Raw genomic sequence first — 25,906 nt, 5'->3', positions numbered from 1 at the left:
ATTAAAGGACCTTAACATGTATAGCTTGGAAGAAAGACGAGACAGAGGGGATATGATAGAAACTTTTAAATACATAAAGGGAATCAACAAGCTAAAAGAGGAGAGAATATTTAAAAGAAGAAAAACTGCTACAAGAGGACATAGTTTTAAATTAGAGGGGCAAAGGTTTAAAAGTAATATCAGGAAGTATTACTTTACTGAGAGAGTAGTGGATGCATGGAATAGCCTTCCTGCAGAAGTGGTAGCTGCAAATACAGTGGAGGAGTTTAAGCATGCATGGGATAGGCATAAGGCCATCCTTCATATAAGATAGGGCCAGGGGCTATTCATAGTATTCAGTATATTGGGCAGAATAGATGGGCCAAATGGTTCTTATATGCCGACACATTCTGTTTCTATGTTTCTAAATGCTGGTGTGTAAACCTTGTGGCATCATACCCAAGAAGACTGGAGGCCATAATCTTTGCCAAAGGTGCATCAACTAAATCCTGAGTAAAAGGTCTGAATACTTGTCAATGTTTAGTTTTTCCTTTTCAATAAATTAACAGATTTCTAATATTCTGTTTTCATTTGTCATCATGGGGTCTAGAATGATGGGGAACATAACAAAATGTGAAAAAAGTGAAAGGGTCTGAAAACTTTCCGAATGCACCATATATGGCATATTGTTGCAAGATGCCATAGATGCGAGAACCCATTTAAATAACTTTCTAAGTAGTCTTCATTAAAAATGTTGTTAATGTAGAGTAAGTGCATAGCTGGCTGTCCTGCTGCTTCTGACAATCAGATGTAGCTGTAGCAAACGTTAGCTTGACTATTAATGCGTTGAAAGGACATAATAAGGCCTCATGCACACGGCCGTTGTTTTGGTCCGCATCCGAGCTGCCGTTTCGGCGGCTCGGATGCGGACCCATTCACTTCAATGGGGCCGCAAAAGATGCGGACAGCACTCCGTGTGCTCTCCGCATCATTTGCTCCGTTCCGTGGCCCCGCTAAAAAATATATAACATGTCCTATTCTTGTCCACGCTTTGCGGACAAGAATAGGCATTTATATTTAAGTCTGTCCGTGCCATTCCGCAATTTGCGCACGGACGCCATCCGTGTTTTGCGGATCCGCGATTTGCGGACCGCAAAACACACCACGGTCGTGTGCATGAGGCCTAAGACACATGTATTTGTAGGCTGTATTCACTTCTATAGTCCAATATGGTACCAATATATATGGTAGAACATGCTGCATTAGCAGCTTACCTCCATAATTAGGACCCTCCAAATAAAGAACTAGCCTAATGTTAATATGTTTATTTTGAATGCTTTTAAAAATGCGCATTAACATTGGTTTCCGGGCGTATTTCTAATGAAGGATGAAAATGGCTTGCTCTATACAAATGGACCTATATCCCCTGAGAGAATCATCAGAGGCAGGCATAAAAAGACATATTCCTTACACTTACCCAAGCTTACTGAGCCAGCAGAGGTAATGTGAGGACATGATGTCCTTGGGGCAACGTTAGAGTTATATGCACATGCAGAAAATAAAGAGTTAATTTGCTTTAGACACTTTTTATGCTCTGTAAGACAAAAGTATGGGAATTGTCCAAGAGGCCGCATTCTGCGTACACTCCATAAATACTTCATGCGAATTGGAGTCTTGTGTGACAGCTGTTTTATGAGGGTAATAGGACCTGTTACCTGATGGATCATGCTGGAATCTGACCCCTGGTCTCTATGACAATAGCATTACTGCGGCCGGACGTTCTTCTTCCTTTGTGGACTTTAACATCTTGCACACAGCAGGAAGTAGGAACAGCACAGAGACCAGAGATGGTAGGTTATGCTCAGGCGACATTATCAGACGGCACACCTGTACACATCCGTTCCCAGTTCATTGAGGGTAGATGACCACAATTATTCTTCTAAGCCTGATGACCTTTTTAGCTGTATTCCTCTGGACCTCATCATTTTTGTTTTATACATGTTTGCATGTGTTGCTGCCATTATCGTACTGTTAGGTAACTGATATTGTGTTTTCTGCAGACAAAGTTCCTATCTCAGGATGACATCCAAAGTAAGTTTTTGGGGAGCCTGGGAGGACTGGTCTACAGTAATTAATGGGGTTGTGCCAACATTAAATATTATTTGAATATGATTCAGCATGAAAAAACTGTTACTTTTATAATTTACTTTCTGTTACAACAATGGTCCAGTTGTGAGATATTCTCTTTACCCTAGGGGGCATTCACGCTTCCATGCTGCTGCGTTGCAAAAGATAGGACATTTCCTATACATCATCGCAACATGCGGACCACAAACCCACTGAAGTCAATGGGTCCGCAGCATGATGCAGTGCGCACACGTGTGAACGTACCCTGAAATTGACCCATAGGTACCCATTACACCAATGGAGTAAAAAAAATATAATTAGTTTTTTTGGTCTTGGTTAAGATTTCTGTGTTTGGACTACATGGAATAGTACAGCAGGCTGCACTATTCTATACCGCCCGGTATATATTTTTAATAAACATTGGCGCCTATGGGTGATGGATGCCACTCAGTTGCATCCATTAAACACATGCGTCCAAGGTTTTCCACCAGGATATCCTCCCAATAGAAACCTTGGCCCGAACCTGTGAATGCAGTGTAAAAAGAGCCTTACACTATATTTGGCATTATATGACTTGTATCCTGCTGACTTGTTAACTTTCCCAGAGCTAATGGCTAGACTGGTTGCTATGATGTCTTCCATACACAGCGCATAGAGAAAAGGAGATCCTGCTCCACCATCTCTCTGTAGTACAATCTGAGAAGAAGCAGCATGGAGGACATTATACAATACAGTATTGAGAAGTGTAGCTGTGAGTCCAGTACTGGAGTGAGATAGAAAACTTAGAGGACCTTTCACCTTGAAAAACATTGTGAACTAAGTATGCTGCCATGGAGAGCGGCGCCCAGGGATCTCACTGCACTTACTATTACCCCTGGGCACCGCTCCGTTCTCCCGTTATGCGCTCCGGTATCTTCACTCACTAAGTTATAGTAGGCGGTGTCTGCCCTTGTTCTGTGGGCGTCTCCTTCTCCTAGGGCTAGGCTGTAGCGCTGGCCAATCGCAGCGCACAGCCTGGGAGAAAAAAAACTCCCATGCTGTGAGCTGTGCGCTGCGATTGGCCAGCGCTGCAGCCTAGGAGAAGGAGACGCCCACAGGACAAGGGCAGACACCGCCTACTATAACTTAGTGAGAGAAGATACCGGAGCGCATAATGGGAGAACGGAGCGGTGCCCAGGGGTAATAGTAAGTGCAGTGAGATCCCTGGGCGCCACTCTCCATGGCAGCATACTTAGTTCACAATGTTTTTCAAGGTGAAAGATCCTCTTTAAGGTGAGGCTGCCTGAGCCCTCCTCACAGCCACCGGCCATGTACATAATCAGATCCGTTCACAGCAGTGTATCTGTGGCTCTGTCTTCCTCCAGCAGCTCCCATCTCCTATCCCCCCCTCTCTATATACTTGTATGTGTAGCATGCCTCAGTGAGCTGATAGTTGGTCTTGCCTCTCAAGATTGGTTTTAGCTGTGCATTAATAATGAATAATCAGTTCTGTAGGCAGACAAGGAAGTGGCTGATAAGTGGGGAAATCTTTCTCTAATCAGATACATTACAAATGTTCTTAAGTTCACCTAGACTATTGATTTATGCAAAGTTTGTTGAAAGTACAGTACCTATTTAAGTTCTTATATCTTTATAGCGGTAGTAACTCAATTTTTCTGGTACATACCTCTAAATTTCTGTATAGATATATTATTAAATTATGCAATTCGGCTGGCTTCAGCCACCACTGGGAGAATGTGAGCTTACTCTATATAGTTTATACATTTAAAGGGGTTCTTTCGATTAGAAAAATATGGCTGCTATATTTCAGAAACGGCACACTTGTCCTTAGGGTGTGACTGATATTGCAGCTCAGCCCCTTTCACTGGAATAAAAAATGGAAGAAAATATCCCTTTGAAGAAGAAGTAGCAGCTATTTGGGAGAAGGCCGCCAAAGATCGCCAAGAAATCTGCATTGCCATTTGATGATTTGGGTAGCCTGTCAGACCCATTAGACAAAAAAGCTGATATTTATTTAAAACTGAATCGACCTCTGCTTGCCTGAGACCAGCAGTCGCAGCCTCCTGGGTTTCAAGATCACTGCATATCTGGTTAGATCAGTTAGAACAGCATCTCCGGGAAAAAAGGCCAAGAGACGATCTTTTAGCTTCCCTTCCTACTTTTTCTAAAGCCGCTGACTTCTTAGCAGATGCCTCCACGGATATGATTAGATTTTCGGCCAGATTGTCCGCCATGTCTAATGCGGCAAGGAGAGCCATCTGGCTGAAGTCCTGGAAAGCGGATCAGGGCTCAAAGGCCAGACTCTGCTCCATCCCTTGTGAAGGTGACAGACTTTTTGGGTCATCTCTTGACGACATACTTGACAGAGCCTCAGATAAAAAGAAGGGCTTTCCGGTTCCCCAACGCCCCCCCTTTTTTCGTAAATACCAGAGTAAAAAACAGAAGGGCAGACAGTACGATAATAGGGAAAGGGATAGATTTCCTAAGAAATCCGGAGGTTTCCTTTTTAAGCCCCAGGACCCAAGATCTAAGGACAAGCAATGACGCCGAGTCCCAGGTGGGGGGAAGATTATCTCTTTTTCTCCCAGCCTGGAAAACGGTAACCAAAACGGTTGGATCCTGGGGGGGATTGGAGAAGGTTTCCGCCTGGAATTTCTGACCCTTCCCCGGGATTCATTCGTTCAAACAGACTGCCCCAAAGACCAGATCAAAAGACAGGCCCTAGAGTCAGAGACCTTACTTCTTCTGCGCAAGGGGGTGGTAGTCCCGGTTGCACAGGCAGAGAGGTGCAAGGGATTTTACTCCTCTTTTTTTAGTGAGGAAACCCAATGGCTCCTTCCGAGTAATCCTAAACCTAAAGAAACTAAACAAGTTTCTCAAATACAAGAAGTTTTGTATGGAGACCATAAGATCAACCATAGAACTTCTATCAAGAGACTGCTGGATGGCGCCTCTGGACTTAGAGGACGCATATTACCACGTGCCAATTCATGCGTCCTCCCCAAAAATTTTAAGAACGGCAGTCTGGGTTCAGGAAGAGTGTCTACACCTGCAGTACAAAGCCCTGCCATTTGGGGTTTTGCAAGCCCCCAGAATCTTTACGAAAGTTATTGCGGAGGTGGCTTCCGTTACTGCCATATCTAGACGATTTCCTGTTTATTTCCCAAACAAAAGAAAAATTTAACCAAAACATCAGTGTTTCCTGCTCCCGGTTAAAGAACCTGGGCTGGAAAATAAATTGGGAAAAGTCTTGCCTGTCACCATCTCAGACCTGTGTGTTTTTAGGCATCCTCTTAGAGACCCGGGTAGAAAAAACGTTCCTTCCATCTACCAAGATAATTTCCATCAGGGAACACGTTTGGGATCTCTTCAGGTCTTACCTCTGCTCTTTCAGAAAGGCGATGGCAGTACTGGGCCACCTGACAGCAACAATTCCGGCGGTCCCATATGCGCAGGCCCATACTAGAAAACTACAGTCCTGCATCCTTTATCAATTGGACGGTTGGACCTTCCATTTATCCTCGGAAGCAAGGATGTCTCTCCTTTGGTGGACAGTGCCAGAGAATCTTTCGGCAGAAGTACCCTGGTCCTTTCAGGATCCGATACTAATAACTACGGATACCAGCCCATGGGGTGGGGGGCTCACTCAAAGAACAAAGGCTGGCAGGGGAGGTGGGATTTGAACACCAGGAAAGCCACCTCAAACTTCAAAGAGCTAAAGGCAGTGGAAATGGCGTTAAAATCAGTAATTCCGGGCATATCCCACAAGAAAATAATCCTATACTCTGACAACTCAACAACTGTCGCATATGTCAACCATCAGGGGGGAACGAGGGTACCCTCTCTGGCAAAACTTTGTCAGCAGATTTTCCAGCTGGCAGAACATAAACATCTGTTCCTGTCAGCAGTCCACATAAAAGGGAAGGAGAACATAGTGGCCGATTTTCTGAGCCGCGTCCAGCTAAAACAAGGAGATTGGTGTCTAAACCCAGAGGTATTCTTCCAGTTAGCAAAAAAATTTGGCCTCCCCACGGTAGATCTCTTTGCCTCCAGAAAGAACAAAAAAGTAGAGAGATTCTTCTACCTGAACTGTTCGAACAATCCAACAGCCCTAGACGGATTGGCGCAGGATTGGTCACAGGAGGAAGGTTATGCCTTCCCTCCTTTTTCCCTAATTCCGCAAGTCTTAAAGAAAGTCCAGAAGGAGAAAGCTATAATTACCCTGATTGCTCCAGTATGGCCGAAAAGATCCTGGTACTCCAACCTGCTAAACTTAGCGATAGGCCCCCCCATCCTGGATTCTGCCTCCTCGGGTGGATCTATTGTATCAAGGCCCGGATTCTGCATCCCAATCCAAAAATCTTGCACTTGGCAGTGTGGAGACTGAAAGGGGATCTGGTTAGGTCGAGGTCTTTCCCAGTCCGTAGTTACCACCATTTTGGGTAGTAGGAAATCCACAACGGCTAGGAAATACAATAAGATCTGGGAAGTCTTCTCCACTTTCCTAGGTACCAGTCCTGACCCTTTCTCTCCTCCAGATGTTTAAAAAGTCCTAGACTTTTTACAAGCTGGTCTGGACAAAGGGCTTAAGGCTTCCACCCTGAGAGTTCAGGTGGCGGCTTTGAGTTACTTTTTTGATGTGCAGCTGGCCCTTCATCCTTGGGTAAAAAGGTTTCTAGCAGCGGCCTCCAGGATCCGCCCTTCGATAAGACCTTTGTCCCCTCCTTGGGACTTAAACACGGTCTTGACGGCCCTGTCACAGAAACCTTTTGAACCTCTGTCAGAGATCCCCATAGACATGCTCTCCTTTAAAATGTCCTTTTTTACTGGCCATTACATCGGCTAGAAGGATTTCAGAGATACAAGCCTTCTCGGCCTTTCCACCATATACCCGGATCTTGGATGGCAGGGTTATCAGGCCACTCCCGTCCTTTCAGCCAAAAGTGGTTACGGACTTCCACAGAAGTCAGGATGTTATTTTTCCATCCTTTTGCACAAATCCTTCCAATAATTTAGAAAGGGAGTATCATTGCCTTGACGTTAAAAGATGTTTGCTAACTTATCTGGAGTCTACTTCGGCCTGGAGGTTAGAAGAAAACCTCCTTATTCAGTTTTGGGGTAAGAATAAGGGGGAAAAGTGTCCACGGCAGTCATTGCTAGATGGGTCAAAAGGGCCATTTCCAAGGCCTACCTAGCACAGGGTCTCTCTCCCCCTTCAGGGTTTGGAGCTCACTCCACCCAATCGGTGGCTACGTCCTGGGCCGAGAGGGCGGATGCCTCTCTGGCTCAAATTTGTAGAGCAGCAACGTGGAGTTCCCCATATACTTTCTTAAAGCATTACAGGCTCCAACTTCATGCGGATACCGCCTCTGGTAGGAAAGTCCCCCCCCTAATTTTCCCATTAATAGTCTATCTCGCATGGGGTGCCGTCATGGGTGAGGGGAAAACAACATTGCTTACCGGTAATCGTTTTTCTCGATACCCATGACTGCACCCCGAAATTTCTTCCCGACCAAAAAAATAATAAAAAAATTTGATTTATATATATATATATATATTTATATTTATATTTATATTTACCTTAATAGGTTTAATACGAAGTAGCCTTCTACTCCTCTGTAAAGTTCTTAGGGAATTTCCATGATGAACAGTCTAAATCAGAAGAGATATAATTTACCGTATTGGATCTCTCTCTCTTTTCTTAAGTGTGTTCACCTCCGGAGTACTGTTTATTACTATCACTGGTGCTTGGTGGAGGTGTGAACCTTTTAGCTTCTCAGGTTTCCTGTCCCGGATGGGAGGTCCCTGGTCGCATGGGGTGCCGTCATGGGTATTGAGAAAAACGATTAACGGTAAGCAATGTGGTTTTCCCATTGAGGCTAACACTGATGATATCTGGGAAACCAACATTTTATAGAAGTCACCTGAATAACCGTCGGGTCCTGGCGCTTTATTCCCCGGTAGTGTAGCGATAGTGGCCTGTACCTCCTCCTCCGTTATCGGTCTATTCAGATTATCTAATTGTTCTTGACGTTACCCAGTCAAGAAAGTCCGTCCTGTCTCCCAACCTCTCATCAGGCTCGCTGTAGAGTCTAGAGTAGTAATTTCTAAAGACCTGTAATACCTCGACTGGGTCAGACCTGACTGTTCCGGTGTGGTCCCGAATCCTATATAAATGGTGTACTGGGCGACGCCCCTTTGCTAAATTTGACAGCAGTCTACCAGTCTTGTTGCCGAATTTGTGAAGTTCAAGTTCGCACTAGGACTTGTAGAATTTCTCCCTTCTGTCAGCCCATAGGTCAAAATCCCTGCGAGCTTCAAGCCAGATCTGTTTATGGTGGGGGAAGTGGGACTGTATAAAATCCCCATACGCTCTTTTAACCTTATAGCTGGATTCCAGATATTTCTCTTTAGTGGCTTTCTTCAAGCCTGACATATAAGCTATCAGTCGACCCCTCATGACCGCCTTACCTGCCTCCCAGAAAAGCTGGGGATCTGAGGCATGTTCCTGGTTTAAAGAGCTGTATTCTAGCCACCAACCCTTTACCAGTTCCACAAAGGAGTCATCTTTTGACATGAAAGATGGGAATTTCCACAAAAAAATCTGTGCCATGTGGGATGGAGTCGGTCATAGTCAGCACCACCGGGGAGTGGTCGGATATCACCAAATCACCTATAGAAACATCTTGTACCCTGTGTAATAAATGGGGGCTCAATAGCCAGTAGTCAATACGTGACTCAGTAGTCAATGTCGTTCGTCAGGATTAAGGACCCTCCAGAAATCTAACATGCCGGAGTCTGAAAGAAAATGACTCACTATTTCTGCGTCCGGTTTATCAGTCTGCCCTGTTCGTGTCGCCCTCTGTCGGTCCTCTAACCTGCTCACTACCGCATTTAGGTCTCCACCCAAAAGTTTGTCCCTTATGGGGTCTTGCAGTATCCTAGCGCTCAGCTGAGCGTAAAAGGGGCCCTGGGATACATTAGGGGCATAAATGTTATATATAGCCATATCTCCCCCTGGACAAGATAATGTAAAAGCAGATATTCTTCCCGCATCATCATTAAAGAGGGCCTGGGTCCTCTGTGATAGGTTCTTATGTATCACAGTAAGGACTCCCGCCTTCCCCTGAACAGCAGAGGACCCATACACCTCACCTACCCACAATTTAGCCATTCTATGAAAATCTGTCCCTTCTAGATGGGTTTTCTGCAAAAGCGCTAAATCAGCGCCTAAGCGCTTCAGATGACATAGAATCATCATGCGCTTCTGTGGGGAATGTAGGCCTTTAACATTCCAAGTTATTAAATTAAGCATGATATGATATCCACATACAATGAACCCTTGATCGCGTACCCCACATAGACAGCAATAAAATATAATAACCATATAATCAGGGGACTACAAAACCAGGACCCTGTAAAACTGGTTTTATAAATCGGGTTAATTAAACCAAAATTCAGCATTTTATGCATTATGAACTTCACTTTTTTCTGGTACCTAACGGCACTCCGCCACCTCCTCTAAATTGGTATAAAAAGACCTAGGAGAGAGAAAAACGGAAAGAAAAACAATGGTCCTCCGGGGGTGGAACCACTAAACATATTACTTTTCAGGTAGAAGTCCCAGGTCATATAGGAACATGAGTTCTCAGCGACGTGGTCTGAGTTGTTCTTTCGCCGGCGTCTTGGTGGTGTCTTTGTCAGGCTGCCCTTGTAGTAGCATTTGGGGGTCTTACTGACATTCTGGATCCCCCAGTGGTCGTCGCTGCAGCTTCCTCACTGTCCCGGATATAGGGGCCTTGAGCAAAGAAGGCTTCGGCCTCCTTAGAAGAGTTGAAAGTTTTATAAGATCCATCAGCGCATCGGGCCCGAAGCAGTGCGGGATAGAGCAGTTGGAAACGGATATTGCGACGAAAGAGAGAAGTGCAGACATCACTAAATGCCCTCCTTTTCTTCGTTACGGCTGCTGAGTAATCATTGAACAATATAACCGTGGATCCCTGAAAGGTGAGCGTTTCTTTCCGAGCCCGGAACGCCCGCATAATTTCTTCCTTATCTGTGAAGTCTAAGGGTACTTTCACACTTGCGGCAGGACGGATCCGACAGGCTGGTCACCATGTCGAATCCGTCCTGCCGCTATTTTGCCGTGCCGCCGCTCCGTCCCCATTGACTATAATGGGGACGGGGGCGGAGCTCCGGCGCAGCACGGCGAAAGCCGCCTGACTAAAAAGTCCTGCATGTCCGACTTTTTAGTCCGGCGGCTTTCGCCGTGCTGCGCCGGAGCTCCGCCCCCGTCCCCATTATAGTCAATGGGGACGGAGCGGCGGTCCGGCGGCACAGCAAAATAGCGGCAGGACGGATCCGACATGGTGACCAGCCTGTCGGATCCGTCCTGCCGCAAGTGTGAAAGTACCCTTAGAACTTCATAATTACTTGTCTCGCCTTAGGCATATGTTCTGGTTGGCCCTCCTCTCCCCCTTTGAGCGGCCCCAATCTGTGTACTCGTTTCACTCTGCGTGGGAAAGATAAACCCAGAGCTCTGGGCAGCTCTGATTCACAAATGCGTCGCAGTTCAGGGCCCTTTATTTCCTCTGGCAGCCCCACCATGCGCACATTGCTGCGCCTGGAGCGGTTCTCCAGATCATCAATTTTTTCAGTGAATTCTCCAATTGTGCGTTTCAGCGCAGAAATAGATGATTTGGTGCTGTCGATATCTTCTTCTGCACATGTTGTGCGCTGCTCTAGCTCATCTAGCCTGTGTTCCTGCAAGTTGAAAGATTCCTGCACGTCGTTTAGTGCCGTCTGCACCGTGGTTGATAGCGAGGCTTTAAGGTCAGGGGCCAAATGACTTGCCACTTCCAGTGCTAGCTTTTTTAGGTCTTTGGGTGAGAGGGCATTTGTATTAAATAAGTCCTCTTGGGAGGAGAGTAGCATTTTTTTCTGGCAATCTCACTGGCTGCTCCTCTGACACGATGAGTGTTTGTCGCCATCTTGTTAGGTGTGCTGGGCTTGGGGCTTGGGGCCCGTGTCCTCTCCTTCCCCCATGGTCTTCCCGCTCCTAAGCAGATACCTCTCCATCTGCAGTGTATACCAATTCCGGATCGGTTCCCCACACTGTGGGAAGAAAGTGAGCCTTGCGGCGGTCTGACGAGACTGGAAAAGCTGCTGAGGTGCACGGAGCTTCTCTCCCGCGTGTCACTCCATACCAGATCGTCATGGAGTCTTAGCAGAATTAGTGTTGGACATATAATATCACATCTGGACTTACCTCAAGAGTCTATGTAGCCTGGCGTCAAGCAGTGAGTTTGCTGTGGAACCCTTGGAAAGAGATCCTAGCTCATGGTTACCTCAACAACAATGTATTTTGGTGCCCTAGGTGGAGCAAGCAAATTGCGCACCCCCAAAAAAATCTAAAGTAGCCTTACTTCCTAATAAACGTATTAAAACACATTTGAAAGCAGTCAAGGACTTACAGGTGACGTCTCCACAGATTTGATTTCTTCACTTCCATTTTTTTCTCCATTTGGTCCAGAACATCACAGGCAGACGTCTTTGGGTTTAGGGGTGTGCAGCCCCCTCTGCCACATAAAACGACACCAGTATAACTATATGGCATATGTTAGATGGGGGACAGTTACAGATTTTCACCTAAGACCCATTTTTATAGGCCCAAGATCGTCCACCAAATGTATACAGACCACTGTGTGATCCTATGGCTTCTCCCAATACTGTGCCCATTGTTCTCCCCCGTGCCCACAAACACTATACTGTCAGAAATAACAGTGCTATAGATAGTCCCCCCCCATAGTAATAGTGCTCCCAGACTGCCCTTATTAGTAGCAATGCCTACATATTGTGCTTAATAATAATAATGCCCCTATAGTATCTTCAGTATTAATGATACAGTCCTGATCAAAAATTTAAGACCACTTAAAAAATGGCAAAAAATCATATTTAGCATGGCTGGATCCTAACAAGGTTCCAAGTAGAGCTTCAACATGCAACAAGAAAAAATGGGAGTGAGACAAAACATTTTTTGAGCATTCAATTTAATGAAAACAACAAATAAACTAAAACAGGCTGTTTTTCAGTTGATCAAAATTTTAGGACCACATGCCTTTAAAAGGCCAAATCTGTGCAAAGATGTGGATTCATTGTCATTTTCTGTCAGGTAGTCACACGTTGTGATGGCAAAGGCAAAAAAAACTCCCTTTTTGAACGTGGTCGGGTTCTTGAACTACATAAGCAGGGTCTCTCACAGCGCGCCAATGCTGCTGAGGTGGGACGCAGTAAGACAGTCATTTGGAATTTCTTAAATGATCCTGAGGGTTATGGAACAAAAAAGTCAAGTGGAAGACCCCAAAAAATTTCATCAGCACTGAGCCGGAGGATCCAATTGGCTGTCCTTCAAGACACTGGACGATCCTCGACCCAAATTAAGGCCCTTACTGGTGCTGACTGCAGCCCCATAACCATCAGATGGCATCTGAGACTGAAGAGCTTCAAAAACAAAAAACTTCTTCAAAGACCTCGTCTCCTTAAAGAGAGCACCAAACATGGGACATTCAAAGGTGGAAGAAAGTTTTATTCTCTGATGAGAAAACAATGTAACCTTGATGGTCCTGATGGTTTCCAACGTTACTGGCATAACAAGCAGATCCCACCTGAGATGTTTTCTATGCGCCACAGTGGAGGGGGCGCCATAATGATCTGGGGTGCTTTTTCCTTCAGTGGAACAATGGAGATTCAGGAAGTGCAGGGGCGTCAAACGGCCGCTGGCGATGTCCAGATGTTGCAGAGAGCATTCCTCATGACTGAGGGCCCTCGTCTGTGTGCTAACGACTGGGTTTTTAGACAGGACAACGCTACAGTACACAATGCCCGCAGGACAAGGGACTTCTTCCAGGAGAATAACATCACTCTTTTGGCCCAACCTTTGGGGATGGATGACAAGGGAAGTTTGCAAAAATGGACAACAGTTCCAGACAGTAGATGGCCTTCGTGCGGCCGTCTTCACCACTTGGAGAAATGTTCCCACTCACCTCATGGAAACGCTTGCATCAAGCATGCCGAAACGAATTTTTAAAGTGATAAACAATAACGGCGGAGCTACTCATTACTGAGTTCATGTTTGGAAGTTGGATTTCTGTTGGGGGAGGGGGGGGTTAGTTTTTTTTTTGGAGGTGCTAAACTTTTGATCAGCTGAAAAACAGGCTGTTTCAGTTTATTCGTTGTTTTCATTAAATTGAATGCTCAAAAAATGTTTGGTCTCACTCCCATTTCTTCTTGTTGCATGTTGAAGCTCTACTTGGAACCTTGTTAAGATCCAGCCATGCTAAATATGATTTTTTGCCATTTTTCAAGTGGTCTTAAACTTTTGATCAGGACTGTATAACCCTAGTGCCCCAAGTATTTAGAAAACCCCTCTTGCAGTGCCTGTGTACTTCTACTGCCCCTCTGCAATTATAACTCCCCTTTAATGTGCCCCATATATTATACTGCCCCATTGTAGTTCCAATATATATATTTATATCTATAATGCTCCTCTGACCTCCCCCCCCCTGTAGTTCCAGTATATACATACATATATATATATATACACTCACCTAAAGAATTATTAGGAACACCATACTAATACGGTGTTAGACCCCCTTTTGCCTTCGGAACTGCCTTAATTCTACGTGGCATTGATTCAACAAGGTGCTGATAGCATTCTTTAGAAATGTTGGCCCATATTGATAGGATAGCATCTTGCAGTTGATGGAGATTTGAGGGATGCACATCCAGGGCACAAAGCTCCCGTTCCACCACATCCCAAAGATGCTCTATTGGGTTGAGATCTGGTGACTGTGGGGGCCATTTTAGTACAGTGAACTCATTGTCATGTTCAACAAACCAATTTGTAATGATTCGAGCTTTGTGACATGGTGCATTATCCTGCTGGAAGTAGCCATCAGAGGATGGATACATGTTCTCATTCTGTTTACGCCAAATTCGGACTCTACCATTTGAATGTCTCAACAGAAATCGAGACTCATCAGATCAGGCAACATTTTTCCAGTCTTCAACAGTCCAATTTTGGTGAGCTCGTGCAAATTGTAGCCTCTTTTTCCTATTTGTAGTGGAGATGAGTGGTACCCGGTGGGGTCTTCTGCTGTTGTAGCCCATCCGCCTCAAGGTTGTGCGTTTTGTGGCTTCACAAATGCTTTGCTGCATACCTCGGTTGTAACGAGTGGTTATTTCAGTCAACGTTGCTCTTCTATCAGCTTGAATCAGTCGGCCCATTCTCCTCTGACCTCTAGCATCCACAAGGCATTTTTGCCCACAGGACTGCCGCATACTGGATGTTTTTCCCTTTTCACACCATTCTTTGTAAACCCTAGAAATGGTTGTGCGTGAAAATCCCAGTAACTGAGCAGATTGTTAAATACTCAGACCGGCCCGTCTGGCACCAACAACCATGCCACGCTCAAAATTGCTTAAATCACCTTTCTTTCCCATTCTGACATTCAGTTTGGAGTTCAGGAGATTGTCTTGACCAGGACCACATCCCTAAATGCATTGAAGCAACTGCCATGTGATTGGTTGACTAGATAATTGCATTAATGAGAAATAGAACAGGTGTTCCTAATAATTCTTTAGGTGAGTGTATATATACACTGCTCAAAAAAATAAAGGGAACACAAAAATAACACATCCTAGATCTGAATTAATTAAATATTCTTCTGAAATACACCCTGTACAGAATTATTAGGCAAATGAGTATTTTGACCACATCATCCTCTTTATGCATGTTGTCTTACTCCAAGCTGTATAGGCTCGAAAGCCTACTACCAATTAAGCATATTAGGTGATGTGCATCTCTGTAATGAGAAGGGGTGTGGTCTAATGACATCTACACCCTATATTAGGTGTGCATAATTATTAGGCAACTTCCTTTCCTTTGGCAAAATGGGTCAAAAAAAGGACTTGACAGGCTCAGAAAAGTCAAAAATAGTGAGATATCTTGCAGAGGGATGCAGCACTCTTAAAATTGCAAAGCTTCTGAAGCGTGATCATCGAACAATCAAGCGTTTCATTCAAAATAGTCAACAGGGTCGCAAGAAGCGTGTGGAAAAACCAAGGCGCAAAATAACTGCCCATGAACTGAGAAAAGTCAAGCGTGCAACTGCCAAGATGCCACTTGCCACCAGTTTGGCCATATTTCAGAGCTGCAACATCACTGGAGTGCCCAAAAGCACAAGGTGTGCAATACTCAGAGACATGGCCAAGGTAAGAAAGGCTGAAAGACGACCACCACTGAACAAGACACACAAGCTGAAACGTCAAAACTGGGCCAAGAAATATCTCAAGACTGATTTTTCTAAGGTTTTATGGACTGATGAAATGAGAGTGAGTCTTGATGGGCCAGATGGATGGGCCCGTGGCTGGATTGGTAAAGGGCAGAGAGCTCCAGTCCGACTCAGACGCCAGCAAGGTGGAGGTGGAGTACTGGTTTGGGCTGGTATCATCAAAGATGAGCTTGTGGGGCCTTTTCGGGTTGAGGATGGAGTCAAGCTCAACTCCCAGTCCTACTGCCAGTTTCTGGAAGACACCTTCTTCAAGCAGTGGTACAGGAAGAAGTCTGCATCCTTCAAGAAAAACATGATTTTCATGCAGGACAATGCTCCATCACACGCGTCCAAGTACTCCACAGCGTGGCTGGCAAGAAAGGGTATAAAAGAAGAAAATCTAATGACATGGCCTCCTTGTTCACCTGATCTGAACCCCATTGAGAACCTGTGGTCCATCATCAAATGTGAGATTTACAAGGAGGGAAAACAGTACACCTCTCTGAACAGTGTCTGGGAGGCTGTGGCTGCTGCTGCACGCAATGTTGATGGTGAACAGATCAAAACACTGACAGAATCCATGGATGGCAGGCTTTTGAGTGTCCTTGCAAAGAAAGGTGGCTATATTGGTCACTGATTTGTTTTTGTTTTTGAATGTCAGAAATGTATATTTGTGAATGTTGAGATGTTATATTGGTTTCACTGGTAAAAATAAATAATTGAAATGGGTATATATTTGTTTTTTGTTAAGTTGCCTAATAATTATGCACAGTAATAGTCACCTGCACACACAGATATCCCCCTAAAATAGCTAAAACTAAAAACAAACTAAAAACTACTTCCAAAAATATTCAGCTTTGATATTAATGAGTTTTTTGGGTTCATTGAGAACATGGTTGTTGTTCAATAATAAAATTAATCCTCAAAAATACAACTTGCCTAATAATTCTGCACTCCCTGTACTTTGTTCTTTACATAGTTGAATGTGCTGACAACAAAATCACACACAAAAAAAAAAATGGAAATCAAATTTTTTAACCCATGGAGGTCTAGATTTGGAGTCACCCTCAAAATTAAAGTGGAAAAACACACTACAGGCTGATCCAACTTTGATGTAATGTCCTTAAAACAAGTCAAAATGAGGCTCAGTAGTGTGTGTGGCCTCCACGTGCCTGTATGACCTCCCTACAACGCCTGTGCATGCTCCTGATGAGGTGGCGGACGGTCTCCTGAGGGATCTCCTCCCAGACCTGGACTAAAGCATCTGCCAACTCCTGGACAGTCTGTGGTGCAATGTGACATTGGTGGATAGAGCGAGACGTGATGTCCCAGATGTGCTCAATTGGATTCAGGTCTGGGGAACAGGCGGGCCAGTCCATAGCATCAATGCCTTCGTCTTGCAGGAACTGCTGGCACACTCCAGCCACATGAGGTCTAGCATTGTCTTGCATTAGGAGGAACCCAGGGCCAACCGCACCAGCATATGGTCTCACAAGGGGTCTGAGGATCTCATCTCGGTACCTAATGGCAGTCAGGCTACCTCTGGCGAGCACATGGAGGGCTGTGCGGCCCTCCAAAGAAATGCCACCCCACACCATTACTGACCTAATGCCAAACCGGTCATGCTGGAGGATGTTGCAGGCAGCAGAACGTTCTCCACGGCGTCTCCAGACTCTGTCACGTCTGTCACATGTGCTCAGTGTGAACCTGCTTTCATCTGTGAAGAGCACAGGGCGCCAGTGGCGAATTTGCCAATCTTGGTGTTTTCTGGCAAATGCCAAACGTCCTGCACGGTGTTGGGCTGTAAGCACAACCCCCACCTGTGGACGTCGGGCCCTCATATCACCCTCATGGAGTCTGTTTCTGACCGTTTGAGCAGACACATGCACATTTGTGGCCTGCTGGAGATCATTTTGCAGGGCTCTGGCAGTGCTCCTCCTTGCACATAGGCGGAGGTAGTGGTCCTGCTGCTGGGTTGTTGTCCTCCTACGGCCTCCTCCACGTCTCCTGATGTACTGGCCTGTCTCCTGGTAGCGCCTCCATGCTCTGGACACTACGCTGACAGACACAGCAAACCTTCTTGCCACAGCTCGCATTGATGTGCCATCCTGGATAAGCTGCACTACCTGAACCAATTGTGTGGGTTGTAGACTCCGTCTCATGCTACCACTAGAGTGAAAGCACCGTCAGCATTCAAAAGTGACCAAAACATCAGCCAGGAAGCATAGGAACTGAGAAGTGGTCAGGTCACCACCTGCAGAACCACTCCTTTATTGGGGGTGTCTTGCTAATTGCCTATAATTTCCACCTGTTGTCTATCCCATTTGCACAACAGCATGTGAAATTGATTGTCACTCAGTGTTGCTTCCTAAGTGGACAGTTTGATTTCACAGAAGTGTGATTGACTTGGAGTTAGATTGTGTTGTTTAAGTGTTCCCTTTATTTTTTTGAGCAGTGTATATAATGCCCCCCTCTGTAGTGCCAGGTGTATATATATTGCCCCTCCTTCCTTGGTGTCACTAGTAGATAATGCCCCCCTTTGCAGTGCCAGGTATATAGATAATGCCCCCAGGTAAATGATGCCCCCTCTTTAGTGCCAGATATATATAATGCTACTCCTCCTTTGTGCCCCACTCTGTAGCACTATATATACACAATGCTCTCCCCCTTGGTGCTCCCAGTAGATGATTTCCCCCCGTCTTTAGTGCTAGGTATATATAATGCTCCCCCTCGTTGGTGCCCCACTCTGTAGTGCCTTGTATATATGATGTTCCTCCCCTTGGTAGCGGTGATCTTTACTGTAAAAAAATAAATCTCACTTCCGTTCCCCTGCCTGAGCTGTGGCATGTGTTGCCGTGTCCCATTGCAGATGGTCCTCATGACATCACTACTGTTGGGCAATGATGTGATCACACAAGTCCCTATGCAGGAGGTCACAGTGATGTCATCATGACCACTTGTGCCATTCTACTTCTTCATAAGCTTCAGGCTTAGAGTCCTATGAGGCTGAATGCACCCCTGATTAAGCCAACCACCCCCCATTATGGGTAGCACCTAGCCGTCATCCCAGCCCTGATCTTCTGCATGAGTGGGGTCATCGTGATGGATAAATAATCCTGAGGGTAATCGCTGTGACTGGATAGGGGCAGAAACGAGCACTAAGCAGACCTTATATGGATTTCTGCTTTCCTTTCATTATGTCCTGTATGACTCCACTGTGAAAACTATAAATGTAACCTTTTGTTTCGCAGGTTGTATTATATTGTCATTTCTTATTTTCTCACAGAGTTCAAGGAATGTTTTACTCTATATGATAAAAAGGGAAAGGGCAAGATTCCTGCTCCAGACCTTCTGACTGTCATGCGTTGCTTGGGCGCTTGTCCTACCCCTGTAGAAGTTGCCCGTCACCTCCAAGTGCATAAAATTGGTATGAATTAGTTGAAAATTTCCAGGAAAAATCATAGAACTATATTATTTGATTCATGTATACATTGAGTCAGGTGTGGACTGGCCATAGACCCTACAGGGAAATTTCACAGTGGGCCAATGATCAGAGGGACCACCTGAGCCCTCCTCATAGCTGCTTGCCATGTCATCAATATCAGATCAGTGGAGTCTGACACCCAGGGCTACCACCGATCAGCTGTTAGAAGAGACTGGCCCTCCTTGAGTGCCACAGCCTCTTCCTAGGCCATGTGACATCAAGTCAATGGGGCTGAGCTGCAATACCAAGCACAGCCGCTATCCAATGTACAGTGCTGTGTTTGGAAGGCTACCCGGAGCCTGCATTGCTCACCAGAGCTCAGGTGAGTGTGGTGGCTACCTGAAACAGCTGAGTGTCGGGGGGGACTCAGACCCCCGCCAATGTGATAATTAGGGATAAGTGAATATAATAACTTTATAAATTGATTTCTACTGTAAAAAAACATTTCCCCAACTCAGGTTTGGTTCCAAGGTACCACTTGGAGCCGAACCGGAGTTCGGGAAATGTTTTTTTTACAATAGAAATCAATTTATGAAGTTATTATACGAAGTCTGACGAAACTTCGCGAAGTGATAACTTCAGCTCATGGGAGCCAATAAATTCAAGCGCGCCGTACAGTACTGAAAGGAAGTTTTATCCGAAGTCGATTCGCTCATCAATAGTGATAATTATGACCTCTCCTGAGGATAAGTCATCATTATCCATTGCTGAACAATGCTAGGAGCATTAAGTATGTACCTGTCCAGCAGCCCTCCTGATTTCAACTGTATGGCCGTGCTCAGGACAGTGACACAGTTGAATACTGCAGCAGGAGAGCGGCAGTAGTTTGTGCTGCACTGTGGTCTTCGGTTCTGCTGGGGTGGTAGTTTGTGCTGCACTATGGTATTGCTGGCCCTGCCTACTTGTGTTGCTCTGTTTTTACAATGTTACAAGGGCAGTTTTAGCGCCATGTAAAACCTGTCATTAAACTGCACAGAACTGATACTCTGTGAAACAGATGCCTAGGACACAATGCACACCAAACAGAGAAGTCGCATGCTGCCACCTCAGGCCTTGCACTAGGTGTAAGAGTCGATCAGTTTTATTCATAGCGCTCCTCTTAAAAGGGCTTGTACACAATTAGAAACGCATAGCTGCTTTCTTCCAGAGTGCTGTACCTAACCTGCTACTCCATTTTGGGGGTCCCCACAGCCTTCAGTCTTGTGATCAGTGGGGGTCCTAGACGTCAGGCCCCTTCCCCTCCTCCTTGACGGAACCTTTATACTGCCAGATAATCGGTAATGAGAGTTCCTATGAATGCTAGTTAGGAATTATCTGGTGGATTCTTGGCCTGTGTAAAGGGCCCTTAAAGGGGACTTGTCGCCTGGATTGCGTGTATAGAGCTGAGGACATGGGTTGCTAGATGGCCACTAGCACATTCACAATACCCAGTCCCCATAGCTCTGTGTGCTTTTATTGTGTAAAATTTTTTTTTATTTGATACATATGCAAATGAACCTGAGATGAGTCCTGTCCCTGACTCATGTCACATACAGGACTCATCTCAGGTTAATTTGCATATGTATTTTATCAGTTTTTTTTACACAATAAAAGCACACAGAGCTATGGGGACTGATGTGCTAGCGGCCATCTAGCAACCCATGTCCTCAGCTCTATACACAAAATCCCGGTGACAGGTTCCCTTTAAGGGCTCGTTCACACATCCGTATGTCTTTTTCAGTGTTTTTCCTAGATCCGTTTTTTTTCCCAGTAGTGTTTCCAGTTCTGTTTTTCCATATGGCATATACAGTATACAGTAATTAGAAAGAAAAAATTGGGCTGGGCATAAAATTTTCAATAGATGGTTCCACAAAAACGGAACGGATATGGAACACATACGGAGTAAATTCCGTATGTGTCCCGCTTTTTTTGCGGACCCATTGACTTGAATGGAGCCACGGAACTTGATTTGCGGGCAATAATAGGACATGTTCTATCTTTCAACAGAACGGAAATACGGAAACGGAATGCATTCCTTTTTTTTTGCGGAACCATTGAAATGAATGGTTCCGTATACGGAACGCAAAAAACATTCGTGTGAACGAGCCCTAAGAAGCATTCGTAGGAACGCTCGTTAGCGATGATCTGCTTGGTAAAGGTGCTGCCAATTGTCAGCTAAACAATTGTCCGCTCAATTGAGCAGCGTAAACAGAAGAGGCCCCCATTATCTGTGGTCGCCTGATAAGTGTTGTATCTGAGATAGGTGCCCGCCGTTAGTAACACTTGTCTCTACTCTGCAGGTAAAGATGGAGAATTGGATTTTTCAACCTTCTTGACCATTATGTACCGTCAGCAGAAGCAGGAAGACCCAGAGAATGAGATCCTTGTGGCCATGCTGATGACAGACAGGCAAAAGAAAGGAGTGATCCCTCTGGACGAGCTCAAGGCTAAACTAACCAGAATAGGAGAAAAGTTAACACCTGAAGAAGGCAAGACTAATAGAGATAATAGAAACAAGTCTACATTGTGTGAGATGCCTAGTGTTACTATTGTATTTGCATATTCACAGGCCCGAAAAGTCTAAAGGCACTCATACCCATTCAATAGCTGTCAGCCAATCATTTGTCTGACAGTGATCTCTTATGACTTCCCCATACACACGTTTCGTTTGGCCGAACCAGTGGCGAATCGAGAGCCTGGTCTCGGGAGGGGCACTTCGAGATTATTTTCTGTCCGCCGCCACAACACTACACACAGTGTAGAGGTATACTGTATATTGTCTGGCACAGTGTAGGCTATATGTGTATAACAAACATATTTCACATGAAAACTTACTTACTTGGCTTGGCCCTTGGGGATCTCGGACACCACTTCAACACTTTGGCCGGGGGCTCGGCGGAGCTGATGATGTTTTATCCTAATGAGAAAGATTTCATAATAAGGATTTGGAGAAGGGGCAGTGGGGTCGCAGAGCATGGAGAGGCTGGTGCTGCTACTAGGGGGTCATACCATGGGGGAGTAATAAAGCCCACCATAATGCCTCCCCCCCCCCCCAGTAGTAATAATTCTCCTTATAGTAGACAGTGCAAAAAATACCCCCTTGTAATGCCCCCATATAAAATACCCCTTCTTAGTGCCCCCCATAGTACCCACCATAATGTGTCCCAGTATAAAATGCTACTGTACAGAGCCCCCCATATAAAATACCCTTTCTTTGTGGCCTCAGTAGATGCCCCTATAGTGCCCACCAATAATGTGCCAGTAAAATGTGCCCCCATAGATGCTCCCCAATCATGTGCCAGTAACAAGAGCCCCCCCCATCATGTGCCAGTAACAAGAGCCCCCCCATCATGTGCCAGTAACAAGAGCCCCCCCCCATCATGTGCCAGTAAATAGAGCCCCCCCCCCAATGTGCCAGTAAAATTATTGTACATATATATAAAATAAAATAAAAAACACATACTTACCTCCATGTCAGCGATGTGATGCAGGCCTCTTCCGGCCTGTGTCCCGTGCTGTACGGCTCAGGCAGCGTGATGACGTTATCGTGCCGCCTGCGCCGGCCTCTGATAGGCTGCCGGCCTAGTGCCTGCAGCCTATCAGAGGAAGGGGAACTCCTCTCCCTCCCCTGCCGCAGCACAGGCATCTGTATTGCTGTCCTGAGGACGGTGATACAGATGACTATGGAGATGAGCGCTTCCACAATGGAAGCGCTCAACTCCCGGTGGCCGACGCCCCCACTTCTGAGCTATTGCCCCGTTGCCCCCCCCCCCCCCCCCCCCCCCCCCCCCCCCCCCCCCCCCTACCCCCGGATCCGCCAGTGGGCTGAACGTGTATGTGTATTCTATGGGGAGAGCTGAGGAAGCCACTGGCAGACACTTCTGGTGATGGCTTATCTCCCGATCCTTGTCTCCGACCCCATCCCCAACATCATGTTAGGGGAGAGTCATGAGCTCCCCATACACGGTGGGTTCGGCTGACAAAAGACCAAAGTGTATGACCACATTAAAAGTAGACAATGCAGAACACTGTATATTTTCTCTCAAAGGAGCTCACAGACTACACACTTTTCTGTTTTCAGTGGATGATCTCTTTCGAGATGTTGAGGTAGGACCTGATGGAATGGTGAAGTATGAAGACTTTGTGAAGAAGATGACACTGCCATTACCAGACTACTAAACTCTGGCTGAAGAAGAAATCTTTGTTGCTACACGATATCCACATCAGGGTGGTTTTACACTACATCTTTTAATAAAAAAATAAAATAAAAGTTTTGTACTTTTGTTTCTTTTGCGCAAAAACCCACAGCAGCCAAATGTTACATGTTAGGCCAGGGATCAGCAACCTTCGGCACTCCAGCTGTTGTGAAACTACAACTCCCAGCATGCTCTTTCCACTTGTGTGGGAGTTTAGAGAGCAGCCAAGCAAGTGTGCATGATGGGAGATGTAGTTTCACAACACCTGGAGTGCCGGAGGTTGCTGACCCCTGTGCTAGGCAATAGGAAGTTGTAAAATGCCCTACAAACATTTTCCCTTCTGCCCATGACAGCACCCTTGAGAGACCGTCTCTATCCAGGACAGGAACTTCCGTGGAGAGCTTTTTAAGGAGGGACCAGGCCTCTATCCACCAGTTCCTGTCCTATGGATAGGACGCTTCTGTGGAGAGCTACAAGGCTGCAGGGCCCCACCGGTATTTGTTTGATACATAGGGGTTCCGCCCTTCCCGGTCCTGGCTGAAGCAGAGTAGACATCCACAGGCAGTCCGGTGGTACCGGGAGGTACCGCTGTCGCGCTGGAACCTCCTGGCAGTGTTCAGGAGGTCCGGGGACTCTTCCTCCACAGGCCGCTTCCCTTGTGCCATTACAGAGGCAGGGGGCTGAGAGGGGTTCTTGTTCTCACGATGGTTGGCGCGGACCGGAAGTGACGTTCGGCCACTTCCGGTATTTGGAACGCATGGCGTTCCGGAAGTGAGAATAGAGGCCGCAGGTGGATTTCTCAAGGGGACCTTACCTGGTGCCAGCCAGCATGAGAGGATACAGTGGGGGAAATAATTATTTGACCCCTCACTGATTTTGTAAGTTTGTCCAATGACAAAGAAATGAAAAGTCTCAGAACAGTATCATTTCAATGGTAGGTTTATTGTAACAGTGGCAGATAGCACATCAAAAGGAAAATCGAAAAAATAACTTTAAATAAAAGATAGCAACTGATTTGCATTTCATTGAGTGAAATAAGTATTTGAACCCCTACCAACCATTAAGAGTTCTGGCTCCCACAGAGTGGTTAGACACTTCTACTCAATTAGTCACCCTCATTAAGGACACCTGTCTTAACTAGTCACCTGTATAAAAGACACCTGTCCACAGAATCAATCAATCAAGCAGACTCCAAACTCTCCAACATGGGAAAGACCAAAGAGCTGTCCAAGGATGTCAGAGACAAAATTGTAGACCTGCACAAGGCTGGAATGGGCTACAAAACCATTAGCAAGAAGCTGGGAGAGAAGGTGACAACTGTTGGTGCGATTGTTCGAAAATGGAAGGAGCACAAAATGACCATCAATCGACCTCGCTCTGGGGCTCCACGCAAGATCTCACCTCGTGGGGTGTCAATGGTTCTGAGAAAGGTGAAAAAGCATCCTAGAACTACACGGGAGGAGTTAGTTAATGACCTCAAATTAGCAGGGACCACAGTCACCAAGAAAACCATTGGAAACACATTACACCGCAATGGATTAAAATCCTGCAGGGCTCGCAAGGTCCCCCTGCTCAGGAAGGCACATGTGCAGGCCCGTCTGAAGTTTGCCAATGAACACCTGAATGATTCAGAGAGTGACTGGGAGAAGGTGCTGTGGTCTGATGAGACCAAAATAGAGCTCTTTGGCATTAACTCAACTCGCTGTGTTTGGAGGAAGAAAAATGCTGCCTATGACCCCCAAAACACCGTCCCCACCGTCAAGCATGGGGGTGGAAACATTTTGCTTTGGGGGTGTTTTTCTGCTAAGGGCACAGGACAACTTATTCGCATAAACGGGAAAATGGACGGAGCCATGTATCGTGAAATCCTGAGCGACAACCTCCTTCCCTCTGCCAGGAAACTGAAAATGGGTCGTGGATGGGTGTTCCAGCACGACAATGACCCAAAACATACAGCAAAGGCAACAAAGGAGTGGCTCAAGAAGAAGCACATTAAGGTCATGGAGTGGCCTAGTCAGTCTCCGGACCTTAATCCAATCGAAAACCTATGGAGGGAGCTCAAGCTCAGAGTTGCACAGAGACAGCCTCGAAACCTTAGGGATTTAGAGATGATCTGCAAAGAGGAGTGGACCAACATTCCTCCTAAAATGTGCGCAAACTTGGTCATCAATTACAAGAAACGTTTGACCTCTGTGCTTGCAAACAAGGGTTTTTCCACCAAGTATTAAGTCTTTTTTTGTTAGAGGGTTCAAATACTTATTTCACTCAATGAAATGCAAATCAGTTGCTATCTTTTATTTAAAGTTATTTTTTCGATTTTCCTTTTGATGTGCTATCTGCCACTGTTACAATAAACCTACCATTGAAATGATACTGTTCTGAGACTTTTCATTTCTTTGTCATTGGACAAACTTACAAAATCAGTGAGGGGTCAAATAATTATTTCCCCCACTGTATATACAGACCTCGTTTATGGAAGACCCTCCATTTCTACACTATACTATGGAAGAGGAGAGTGGTCAGCGCACTGGTGAACAGGACAACCTCGATACGAGATCGGTTTTCCTGGTGGGGTAAGGGGGTTAATCCCCACTATTATCCTTACAGTTTGCTTATTTTAAGGGGGTCTATTCTGTTTATTTTTTAGAATCCTAAAAAGAGCCCTAGGAAGGCGACTGCTAAAAGACAGGGGAAGGAATGTTCAACCTGTAGGAAAAAGTTAACCCCCTCCTGGCAAAAATTGATTTGCCAGCACTGCATTAATAATATGCTGGAAGAGGAGTCCCCATCATTTATGCAAAATATTAAGA

At 45.7% G+C, this 25,906-nt stretch overlaps 1 protein-coding gene across 2 annotated transcripts; it reads left to right on the top strand.

The window, feature by feature from the left end:
- Positions 1–1,766: 1,766 nt before the first annotated feature.
- On the top strand, positions 1,767–23,139 carry CALML4 (calmodulin like 4). 2 transcript variants are annotated; one of them, XM_040415788.1, is made up of 5 exons: positions 1,767–1,829; positions 2,040–2,070; positions 18,724–18,864; positions 21,201–21,389; positions 22,982–23,139. In XM_040415788.1, the coding sequence occupies exons 1-5, from the start codon at positions 1,827–1,829 to the stop codon at positions 23,077–23,079; spliced, it is 462 nt and encodes a 153-aa protein (XP_040271722.1). In that variant the 5' UTR covers positions 1,767–1,826; the 3' UTR covers positions 23,080–23,139. The 2 variants fall into 2 exon arrangements, with proteins under 2 accessions (XP_040271722.1, XP_040271723.1); XM_040415789.1 differs by lacking the exons at positions 1,767–1,829; positions 18,724–18,864 and having other exon boundaries at positions 2,047–2,070.
- The last annotated feature ends 2,767 nt before the right edge of the window (positions 23,140–25,906 follow it).

The sequence above is a fragment of the Bufo bufo genome, chromosome 1 (assembly GCF_905171765.1).
Source record: "Bufo bufo chromosome 1, aBufBuf1.1, whole genome shotgun sequence".
NCBI lineage: Eukaryota > Metazoa > Chordata > Amphibia > Anura > Bufonidae > Bufo > Bufo bufo.
This window is presented reverse-complemented; position numbering and strand designations above follow the sequence as displayed.